We start from the raw sequence: 13,156 nt of genomic DNA, 5'->3' as shown, positions 1-13,156 counted from the left end.
GACTGCATGGACTTATTTTCTATAAGGCTAGTCAGAACAAAACTCATTTTTTTATAGCCTTTGCCCTTTGGGATACTTGGAAAATCATTTGATTGTTGACATGATAAAAAGGAGGCCACCTCGACCATCATTTTCAATTTATAATTTTTGTGATTTGTAGCAATAGTCTTAAAAGTGACCAAGTATTATAGGATTGATTCATTTTTATTAAATACAAAAATTATTAAAACATAACATTTATAAAAGACCAATCAATTTAAGCACTTGCTATATTAAAAAAATTGTACATACATATATCTTAATGAAATACTTAAATTTGACAAATAAACATATTTAATACTCAAATTATGTGCGTTTTTTTCTTTTCCCGAAAACCGTAAGTACATTTCAATGTCTTGACTTTAGAGTGAAAACTTTGGAAAATCATTAAATACAAAAACATGATTTGATTCCGCTTACAAAAATTAATAAGATTGATTAAGTGGTGAAGAAAGAAAAACAGGAAGAAAGATCACATGTTCCAATCATCTTACTAACTAAAATTGATAATACTAACAACTAACATTTATTCATAAAAAAAAGATAAAGATAAAGGTTTTCAAATTAGATAATCAAAACTTAATAATGCTTATTTGAGGTCTTGTTACTTTTAAATTTTTGTTTTCATATCTAAAAGTTGAATTATTTTTTAATTTGATTCCAACATACTTCAATTTTAAAAAGTAGTTTTAGTTTTTGGATTTTAGCTCTAAAAATAAATCATTCAACTCTCATATTTTTTAAAAGACATAATTACTATTATGTTATTACTTGTAATCACAACCATTATTATTATTATTACTATCATGATTATCATCAATATTATTATCTTGATTATTATTATCATTATTAATATTATCACTATTATTGTTGTTATTATCATCATTATGATCATCATTAATATGTTTGCTTTATTATTGTTGACATTTATATTATCATAAATTGATTGTGATAATCATTGTCACCTCCTTCTTATCTTGTCCCCACACCTTTAGTGTCATTATCTCTCTATCACCTAACCATAAACTTGAACTAAAGATTTGGGAGTAATTTGTATGGTTTAAATTTAAGATTTGATATTAAAATTTAAAAAAAATGTTTGAAACTACAAATAGTTATAAATCTGAAAACTATTTTTTATTTTATTTTTAAAGTTCAAATAGAGGTATACAGCGCTGGGATGGGTCAAGCTAATATTTTTAAAATTGTTTGGTGAACTAACTTTGTACATTAAGTTAGACCAACTTTGAAGTTTTTGTACATTGAGACCAAGTTTGTCAAGGTAATATTTTTAGGTTTTTATTTTGAAGTTTAGGACCTATACAATAAATTCATATATTTAAGACTAATCTTGAGGCCAGGTCTATATCTAGGATGAAGTATGATAAGCTAAAAGTTTTATATTTTTTGTTAACTCTGGTCGGCCATGGACCTAGTCGTGAGAATCACTGTTGTGTAGTTAAATTTATTTATTTTAGGCAACTATGTAGTTTTTTTTTATGATTTTTTTTTAAAATAAAAACTGAAAAATAGTGATTATATCACAAAAATAAGCGATAAACAAACATGCTACTGGATCAACGATGACACGTAGATAGATGCAGAGTTTTGCAATGCTAAACCCCCATTACTAATTTTATAAAATTAGTATGAATTGACATTAAGAATTGGATAGTGTCTATTGTCATATGACGATAATAATAAGTTAAATTAAATCATAATTATATATAAAAATAAAATAACAGAATCTATTTCGGTCCAGAAAAAAGGTAATATCAATCGCAATTAATTTATGTATATATTAAAATTAATTATTAATTAGAAATTTAAGATATGAAAGTTGCCACAGAATATTAAAAATACAGTATAAAAGCAGTATTTTAATTAAAGGTATTTTTTTAATTTGAAGAAAACTTAAAATAAGAATAATTAAATTACAATTAGAAATGACAATAAATTGGAGTAATATAATAGCTACTGCTAACTAGAGACTCCTATCCCCAAGATTTTTCTTTTTCACAACATCATTTATTTTAATATATCGAGGTTACATTACAATTAATCCAAAGTTTCACACACGTACACTTAATTAATTATCACCTTGTTTTCCCCTTGTTCTGTAATCATATGTTTTAACTTGAACATTAATTAATTTTATACCATCTCAGACTTGTTAATAATGTGACTTCAATTCAGAGACAATGAATCCTTAAGAGCTTGCAACAACGAACGATAAGCTGTCAGCTGAGGAAAATGACCTTCTGTTTCTAGAATTATGACTTTGGAAAGAGAACCCAATTCTTTCTGCATGTAAAAAGAAACGTTTACAGGAACAATAGGGTCTTTTCTGGTCTGAATTATGGTGGAAGCTGGCACACGAACTCGTGGCAGAACACATCTGAGGTCACTTAGAAACACTGTTTTAGCAACACTTAGTGCAACTTCTGGTTTCATTCTTAGCAGACTGCATTCAAATTCTGCAACTGCAGCAGGATCGTTTGCGCTAATAGCGTATGGAGCAAAGCTGTGTGCCCACCCTGAAAAGTTTTGCTTTATTGATTCAAAGATTTTGTCCAGTTCTGATCTAGTGAACCCTCCTTCGTACCCTTCTTTATTCAAGTACCTAAGCAAGTTGTCAAAATTAAATACAATGTCTAATTAATAAATTCTAAAAAGTAAAAATAACTTGTTTTAACAAAAAAAAAACGGAAAAAAGAATTTTCACGTACTTAAACTGATCCCGGGAACTTATATATATATATATATATATATATATATATATATATATATATATATATATATATAAAAGTACATTTTGTAAAGAATTAAATTTTAGTTCATTGTTCTCAACCAATTAGAATTACCATATTAAACATATCTATTACAAAAGTCAGCAATACAATCTACCACTAGATTAGAAAACATGTTTCAATAAACTTTAATTAAATTATTTTTAATATTATTTTATAGGCTAAAAACATATTTTTTTAAAAACTAAAAACAAATAAAAATATTATGTAAATTGTGGGTGACAAAACTTTTTCAAGTTAAATAATATTCAAATAGTAAAAACTAACAATAAAACTCTCCTTCCTAGTTAAATGTATAGAAAACGAGTTTTCTCACTTATAATAATTTTATCGTTTTGAATATGATTATCAGCCATCCAAAATACGTGAAATTTTATAAATAATAAATAAATAAAAATATGTTTAAACAAAATTTGATAGAGAATGTCATCACATTGGAGAACCAGCCAGTAGGACTAGATGTTCAAAGAGTTGAGGTTTCTTTGTTGCAGCTAAGCATCCAATCATGGCGGACATGGAATGACCCACGTAAATAGTTTTGCTCAAATTGAGCTCATCAAGAAGGCACACCAAGTCCTGAGCATATCCATTAAAGGTTGAATACTTCTTTGGATCATAAAGAGAAGAAGGCCTTACATTTGGGGCGAAAGGCAAATCGAAAACCAGCACCTTGAAGTAGCATGCAAGGAAGGGAATAAGATAACGCCACACCGTTTGGTCAGTGCCATATCCGTGAGCTAGAACCAAAGTTTGAGTACCATTTCCATAGAAATTAGCATTCAGGGCATCAACTATGCCTCCTCCATAACCACATGCTGTTCCCATGTTTGTTTGTTTAAGTAATGTAACAGTTGTTGAAGAAGAAAAAAAAGAAATGTTTGTGATGAATAGAATGGAGTTGGAGGATAAATATATAGGACAACATGCTGGTCCCAAAATCGAAAAGAAAAAGGTGTGAAAGTTATGGCGAAAAGTGCTTACTTGGTAGCATTATGCATGCCACTTGCATGTCGCTTTCTGCACGTACAACTACGAAACTTTATATAATTAGTATATGACTGAGTTTTAATTAAGATGGATGATTCTACTCGCAAGTATGATTAATTTATTAATTTTGTTCAAGATGTAATGAGTTACAGTATTTCGCGTGTTAAATTAGATTTTTTTTTTCTTAAGTCATATTTTTTATTCAGTAATATTATTCTGCTTAAACTTCACATAATAATAATAAAAATAAAAATAAAGGAATTATAAAAGAGGTTGCATTAAACAATTATTCTTGAATTCCTCAATTTTACCTCCCACTAATTAATTTAGCCCATTTTCCTTTCAATTTTTAAGATACTTATGAATTTTATCCTTCGTTAATTTACTCCTAACATAATTATACTTTTTTATTCAAATATTTTTATTTTTTGGCAAATTTTACACCCAATTTTTTTTATTTTTTAGTGAATTATACGCCTAATTTTTTTTTGACAAATTTTACTCTCAACTTTTTTGCTTAATAATGAATAAATGACAATGAATAAAATTCTCAAGTTTCTTTAAAATTGACAAAAAAAATATGCAAATTAATTTGTTGAAGGATTAAAAATGGAAAAAATAAAGATAAAAAGTGTGATCAAGTCTAATTTTTATGATTAAGATTTTATATAGTGACAATAAAAAATGGAGATAATATTTTTTGTAAGAGTATCTCCAATGAAAGTATTACATGAATTATTTAACTTTAAATAATATCATTTAAGTTTTTTTTTCTTATTGGAGCATATGATGTAAAGTTGTTTATATAAGTATCATTAGTTTTATAAACAACCATTATTTAGTAACATTATATCATAAATTATATCATAAAGAATATATTTTTAAATATGGTAAAACCCATAATATTAATTTAAATATTCATTTTTAACAATCATAATATTAAAGTGAATTTTTGTTTAAAATACTTGAATTTATATTAAATTAAAACAAAATTATAATAAACAACTTATATAAATAATTATATCCGCGATACAGCTTGGATGTGCACCATTAAAGGAACTATTAATTATTTTGGTCTGCATTTTGAGGACGTAATAATTGGCTCTTTTCTTTTTACCAAAAAGGTTTTCTTTTTCATTTTTTCTAAATTTTTTGAATTATTTACCTAAAGAGGTAAATTGTGTTACAACTTTATTTATTTTTATTTTTTAACTGAAATCGTATTTACAACTTCAATATAATTTTTTTTCTTTCTATTTTACGACTCTAAAGTTGTCACATTTTTTTTAAAAAAAACTAAAGTTATATAATTATTTATGTCTTTAGTGTAATTTTTTTATTTTACGAAAGTTTTCTTTTGATATTACAACTTCAAAGTCCTAATATTTATTTTTTAATTTGGAAGTGCATGAAGGTGAAGTCGTGAGCTTGAGCTTGGCTATCAATTCACTGCACCTGTTTTTAAAAATTTTATGATATTATATATTATTTTATAACATTAAAATTTTTTTAGACATTTTATTTTATTTTATTTTGTTTTCAATTTTTTTAAATTACTAAAAAAATTATTTATTTAATTATTAAATAAAAAAAATTAATTTTACTTAATATGTTGTATATTTTTTATGTTTTTATTTAAAATGTTATATAGTTTTACAAAACAATTCACACCTTGTTGAACTAAACTGTTTTCTCTATAGTTCGGTTTATAGAACTGAACTTACCAAACAATTTAGTTTGGGTTAATTATATTTAAGTTCAGTTTTATATAATTCAGCTTCATTTTAATTCCAATTTAGTTTAGTTTATATTAGTTATTTGAATACCCCTGTTCACATATACATGGTCAGCTATCACGTATGTATGAGGCTGCTATATGACAATCACATGTTTACTAACAATGGCTATATAGGCAGATAGCATGTCACTTAGATATAACGTTAATTTTAATAAAAGTCTTTTATTAGTATGACTTAAATAACAGAGAAATTACATTTTAATTTTAATAACGCATAGTGAAGTCGTAATCAAGCTCACGACTTCCAAATTAAAAAATAAATATTATGACTTTGAAATTGTAATACTAAAAAAAAACTTTCATAAAATAAAAAAATTATACTAAAGTTGTAAATAATTTTATAATTTTAATTTTTTTTAAATTACATTAAAATCATAAATAATTTTACAACTTCACTAAATAAATAAATAAAATTTAAAAAATAGTAACCCAAACCTAAACGTTATTACTGTATTCAAATACTATAATAACAATTGCAATGCCCGCACATCACGGTAATGTAAAATGGTCAAAAAAGTTTGCTTGCATTGCAGACCCAATAAAAGCAGCATGAATGCAATCAACAAATTTGCTGGCCAGCGAATTTATTATAGGAGACTATTCTATTCTATTCTATTTTCTATTTTACCTCTTTTTTTTTATCTAACCCTCATTTTCATCTAGATTCAAACTTTCATCTGATAAAAAAAAAGATTCAAACTTTCCTCTGCATAAAAAAAAAAATCTCTCATTTTCTCTCTTATTTCTCTCAAGGCTCATCATCTAAAGATAAATACGTATTATAATTATTACTCTATTATATTTGTAGGAGTATTATTCTTTATTATATATGTAGTATGTATGAAATTGCAGGTTTTTTAAGTTTATTGATGTCGGCTAGAAAGATCGTGCTACTCGTTCTTGCCGGCCTTAATAATATTACTTACACAGGTCTTATTTCTTATATATATAGGTTGACCATCTTTACTTGCTTGGATTATTTTTTTTGTTAGGTCGAAAATTATTGATGTCTTTTAATTTATTAAATTAGAGATTAATTTCGTTGTGATGTGTGATTGTTATTGACCAAAACAAATTTTATATAAGATAGAAATCAAATATAAGTTTTTTCGCTAAATTAATTGACCTCACTCATATAAATGCAACTAGATCTGACATCACTACACTAATCTTTTGGATTCTTGCTTGGAACATTTAATTATATATGATACTTTTACAACATATACATTTACATAGGAATGACCATGACTTCATTTGTCGGTTTCAAACATTAAATAAGACATTATATTTTTATTTGAAGGTGATTAGAAGTGTGTAAAAATTAATTCGATAAAAAATCTGAATGAAATTTATTTCAAATTATTTTAAACAGTTCAATATTATATCAAAATAGTTAAATTGGTATGAAACTGATTTAAAATCAAATTGATTTTAAAAAATTAATTCTAAATCAAATTAATTTTTAATAATTTTCAAATTGATTTTTGAATTATTTTTTTAAATAAAAAAATATTCAAATGAAAACCAGTTCAATTAACAAATTGGTTGTATAAAACAATACATTATTTTTTAAAACTAATTTGAAAAAAAGTCAATTGAGTTTAAATTTAGTTACAATCAATTTGAATTCAAACCAATTTTTTTCAACACCCCTTAAGGCTTCGTACAACTAAGGGTAATAAGCGAAATACAAGTGGGACCAAAAGTATGCAAGAACTTAGAACTGTGCATCACTGACAAGTGACGTAGCAATGCAATGACAATAAAATCGCTGGAGATATTCAATTCATGAGAATTCAAACTTGTATAGCTTCAAATAAAGTTTGTTATTTGATTCATAGGTGAATTTTCTTCTTAATCTTTGGGTGAGTGGGGCGAGTAAAAGGCACTTTAATGTCCTAATTCTAACAAAGGAAATATATATGCAAGCGTGAGAAATTAAGTAATTAAGTAATGAGATATACATGCAGGTGTAGTATAAGGAAATTAGAATCTAAGTAATAAAGAAAGATATTTTTTTTTTGAGATACAGAATGTTGTAGAGTAATACTATAATTTATAATCTTATGAGTTATCCTTTAGCTAATATAAATCCGTTGAAAAAATTGTTAAAAATTCTTCTAGGTTTGTGGTCCAAAGCAATGTAGGTGTGATTGGCATTCCTCATTTGAGACGCCACAATTCATGAAGCGCCATCACGTAGCTAAGAGGTGTAAGAGCATGCTTTAGATTCGTAAGATCTACCTGATTAAGTTTTACTTTTTCTTATGCCAAAGATTAATTCTCAATATATTTCAATGTGAAGCACAACCGTTAGCTTTTTAAAGTCAAACATATTTGCACAGGAAAATGTCTACACTCTCCAAACCTCTCAAATGATTTGACCATTGGCTTTTTGAAAGAAAAAAAGAGAGAGAGAGAGGCTAATTAATCTCTGCAAATCTCCACCGACAGGTGTATGTGTTCCTTCTTTTGACAGTTACAATATTTTGAATTACAGTTGCATCCAATTGTTTTGTATGAACTAGACTTTTTTAATTGAATCCAATTGTTAAAATTTACAATTCCAAGTATAAATAGAAGCACAAGTTAAAATTATTGTTTCATATCTCATTATCGTTTATCTTCGCAGCTTACATACTACAAAGTACAAACCATAGTTCGGTGAGCTCTTGTTGCTAACAGCATCCTCCAATTAGAATGCCAATTAAATACAGAACCATAATCTCAATTTTTTATTTGTCTCAAATGTTATTTTAAATTTTTAATCAATTTTAGTTTTATAACAGACTTAAAATTATAATTATAAATTTAAACCACTAGTAATTCTATCATCCAAATGGGCCCCTAGAGAAGATGTGAGAATCAATTAAGTTAACCTTTTCGGTTCGCTTTCAGAAACACTTTATTTTAGTTTCTCCTTGGTTTTAGAATTTTTTCAAGCGATTTACAATTTCACATTTGCGAACAGATTGGATTCATTTGTTCTGTAACTCTACAGAGAGAGAGCATACGCACATTGTACGACGGTGACTATGTCATATCTTTAAGCAGCACAATTAATTAATCTAGACAAACATTACAATCTACATTAATGTCCAACCAGAGAAAATAGCCTAAGCAGAAGCACTCTAAAAAGAAAAATCCCAAAGAGAGAATAATGAATAACTATACAAGAACATGGTCTAAGAAAAAGTTCACACGAAAGTAATTTTATTTAATATACAATATTTAAAAATTTAAAAATCTATTACTTCTATTATCTATTATTACTCTTATATAAAACAATTTTCCTATAAAATTGATGAGCTGTCACTTACTAACTCATGCACCACATCCCTTTACATTCTTCAATCAATCTCTTTGTAGGATAATTTGGAGCAATTTCAAGGCATTCCAGGTGGTTTTCAAATTGACAAATGAGGGTGGGAAGTCATATGGTTTGCAATCTGTAGAATCAAATCTGGAAAGTGAACTAAAGACTCTTACTAAATGCCAACACCTTGCTTAGAGGGCCTATAACTATGCATTGCATGTTAGAAGAAAAAAGAAACTCAACCTTAGACGTATTGTGACTGAGCCAAATGTGAAAGCAACACAGATAGACTCTGTCACACATGCTCTTTTGACATGTGAAGAAATTAGGCGAATTTGGTTTACATCCCCTCTAGCTATTAGAGTGGGAATAGGAGATGATGCATCTTTTTTTGGGTGGCTGAGCCATTTCCTATTGGTGAGTGATGAGGAAAGTGCTGCTTTGGTCTTTTTTGAAATTTTGTATTCTATATGAAGTTGCAGGAACTTGCTGGTGTTTGGAAAAAAGAAAACCTCTTTGCCACAGTTGTTGTTACGAGCAAATTCTATGCATTTATGAGGAGCAACAACCAGCAAATTAACAATACTCATGATTCACAATTTTGGAAGCCACCACTGAATGGTATATTTAAAGCCATCTTTGATGCTTCTGTGCAATTTGGTAAGGGTGCATGAATGAGAGTGATTATAAGAAATTGTCATAGATAGGTAATGGCTGATGCAACTTTCTATGAGGCTCAATGTTATCAGCCAAAAATTGCAGAAGCTCTTCCATTCAGGTGGAGCATTCAAATAGCAAGGCAACTAACTCTTCCTAGAGCAGACCAATTTTGAGGCCATCTATAGCATGGAACAACAAGGGCAGGAAGCAATGCACACATTTATCTAAAATTTTACATGATTGAAGTGAATTATTGAGAAATAGGCAGGATGTTCTGTTAAGTCATACTAGAAGGACGGGCAATAATGTTGCGAATGTCTAGCTAGATTAGCCTTTTCCATTCATGATGGTTTTATTAAAAAGAAAATAACAAATGTCAACACTTTTTTTTTTATCTATTCCAACAGAAGGAATGCAACTACATCAATCAAAGCAATATATTATACAGCTGATTGATATTTAACTTCAAGAAACATAATTACAGACTTAAAAACAGTCACGTTTTAAAACATGGTTCCCCTAGATAAGCAAAAATAGATCAATAGTTTGCACCATCGAAGAATCCTTTACCATTTAATTCACTATAGACAATACTTTTTGCCACGCAATGAATTTCAAGCACAGTGCTTATTGTATGCTATACATATTGGCTAGCTTGCTGGAGGAAATGGCTTCTAAGTAAACATGAATTGAATTACTTGATAAAATACAAACCATTAATTCTTATGGTGTAATTCTTAGCTGAGAGAGCCTTGATTGAAAGAAGAGAGAATGTTTTTACATTTATTTTTTTAATATATACCACATATAGATGAAATAATCTCGATTGTCCTTTACTTCTAATATAACATATAAAAGTTAATTAATTTTAAAAGAATAAATGTTTAAAAATATTTTAAATTGAAAATACTTTTAAAAAAGTAATTTCATTCAAACGATAAAATATCACCATTTTTTAAATGAAAAATATATAAGTAAGTTTTAAATAAGACCTAAATTCCATGTTTAAAGAACTTATTATTTACTAATTTTATTCCATAAAAGTCATGATCAATGTATTAGTAATGGAGATAAAAATAGATACAAAATTTTATTTACGAGACATGGACAGAGTTGGGATGGGAGATGGATATTCGTCCCACCCTGAATCGTGGTGCTTATTTACAATTATCACATATATATTTTATTTACCAGACATGGACAGAGTTGTGGTGGTTATTTACAATTATCACACATATATATATATATATATATATATATATATATATATTTATGTTAAATAATTATAAATTTAGATAAAATTAAAATATTCTTTAGTCTTTTAATTATTATTTTTGTTTTATTTTTATTGGATGGGAACGGGACATAGATGAAAGACATACCCATCCCTGTTGTGTCAAGTTGTCATACTTTTTAGTTTTTTTATTGTAATTTTGTTTTTTAAATTTTAAAGACTTAAATATGTTTGAATTTTATAATTGATCCTTAAAAATATTTTGCTTTTCATGAAATCCCTAAAATATATTTGAATTTTATAACTGATCCTCAAAAAATTATTTTTGCTTCATCAAACTTTAAAAATAAGAAATTTTTAGGTAAAATTGTATTTTTGGTTCTCAATTCGTCTCCCCTTTAAAATTATTGATAAATTTTATCTTCCTATTTTATCCAATCATGCAATCTTGATCCCCAATTCAGAATTGAAAGTTGACAGTTACAAATGAATGACGACAAATTCTTATTAAATGATAATTATCATATGTCATGTTCTGAATTGGATTTCGAATCCATGGAAGATGAAATCTTATTGTCATTGACGAATCAAAATATGATAAGTAACCGTTAATAATTTTAAAGAAAGACCAATTTTACGTAACATGATACATCCAATTTTAGATTGGGGGATCAAGATTGTGTTATGGGATAAAATAGGAAGACAATCAAATTAGAGACAAATTAAGAGATCAAAAATACAATTTTGACCAATTTTTATCATTAGTCTTAGCTCTTGTCGGTTAGTTGAACACACATGTGAAACCATGTGAGAAGTATACATGTCAATCGCTTACCATTGCACCTCCGTCATCCCAGTTTTTCTCTCTCCATCACAAATGTCTTTTTGTCACTGATAGATGCATTGCTTCTCCATGGCCATCAATGGCTTTGAAGTAAGCGACAAACAACAGAGAACAAAAAAATCTAATGATAAAAGCTATGAAGAAAATCAATTTCATTTCAAATCTGAGAAATTTGTACAAAATCCAACTACAAAAATTTATGATACCAAATCAACATAAAAAGGCATTGTGACTGCAAATATATATAATAAAAAAAAATCAAAAGGCACAGACGATCGAGTTTGAAGCTGGCTGTGAGACACATACTTAAGAATCAGAGAAGTGAGAGTGCTTTGAGACGCTGCAACACGATTTGGATCTGGAGGGCATTATCGCCACACTCCGTCGCCCGTCTGAGATGGCGAGGCGATGGTCACATGGAGCGATCATTTTCCAACTGGTGCCAACGGCGGAGATCCTTCTGGATTCCAACGGCGCCATTGACGGTCACCTACAAATCCGATGAGAACGCCGACGTCAGAATCATTGCTCCTCCGCATCACCGTTCGTGTGGTTGGACTTCTGAGACGTGCTTCGCAGCAACTATGGGTACTGCCATGAGCGCACCGCGACTTAATGTCGAAGTATTTCCTCGTCGGATCATTGATGTGGGGCAACTCAAATGAAGAGATGGAGGGCATCTCAATTCTGAAAGGGGTGCAAGAAGAAGGGATAGAGAGGGGGAAAAAAAAAAAAAAACCAGAGGCAAGTCTGAAAAGGTTGGGGAAAAAGAAAAAAAAAAGGAAAAAAAAGAATAAATACTCACAATTGATATAAAACTACTCTATAAAAAAAATAAAAATAAAAATCAAATAGCATGCGATGTCATTGATATATTTATATTTCACATGATTTTATAAGTGTATTATTGACATGATCATCACACATTTTGAACGAAACTAACGATAAAAATTTCTCACAAAACCTTTCAAGTTTCAAAGACCTAACAAAAAATAAAATATTTTTAGAAATTAATTACAAAATTTAAATATATTTCAAGGTTTCTAACATATTTAAGTGAATTTTAAAAGAAAAATACCTTGATTAGTTCACGTTCTAGAGTGCCGAACCAATATTAGTGGTCTTTCACGGATCAGTAACTAAGAATGAATATTCGGATTTTTTATGTTATTTATTTTTGAATTTTTTGAAATAAAAACGTGGACAGGCAAGAATATCCTTTTACTAATATATTGAAATGACAAAGTTGACCTTTTATAATATCTCCAAATCAATAAGGGAAATCCCTAAATGGAGCTGGAGCACAGTTCCTAAACGAATGTAACCAACCTGAATCACATACACCAGCCTAAACATTCGAATCCACCTACCCATAGGACCTTCCTGCACCGTTTAACAGTCCAACCAATAAGTGCTTACGTATATCTCCTCCTCTACCAAAATCTTCAAATTACAATGCTAAGCGTGA

The 13,156-nt window shown here is 28.3% G+C and overlaps 1 protein-coding gene across 1 annotated transcript; it reads right to left on the bottom strand.

Annotated features, from left to right (window-relative positions):
- Positions 1-1,948: 1,948 nt before the first annotated feature.
- LOC114407309 (strigolactone esterase D14-like) lies at positions 1,949-3,725 on the bottom strand. Its single transcript, XM_028370365.1, has 2 exons — positions 3,283-3,725; positions 1,949-2,662 (listed from the first exon to the last, which is right to left on the bottom strand). Exons 1-2 carry the CDS (start codon positions 3,672-3,674, stop codon positions 2,227-2,229), a joined length of 828 nt encoding a protein of 275 aa, XP_028226166.1. The 5' UTR covers positions 3,675-3,725; the 3' UTR covers positions 1,949-2,226.
- Positions 3,726-13,156: the final 9,431 nt, after the last annotated feature.

This window comes from Glycine soja, chromosome 3 (genome assembly GCF_004193775.1).
Source record: "Glycine soja cultivar W05 chromosome 3, ASM419377v2, whole genome shotgun sequence".
Taxonomy (NCBI): Eukaryota; Viridiplantae; Streptophyta; class Magnoliopsida; order Fabales; family Fabaceae; genus Glycine; species Glycine soja.
The sequence above is the reverse complement of the archived record's forward strand: the minus strand, read 5'-3'. Positions and strand labels throughout refer to the sequence as shown.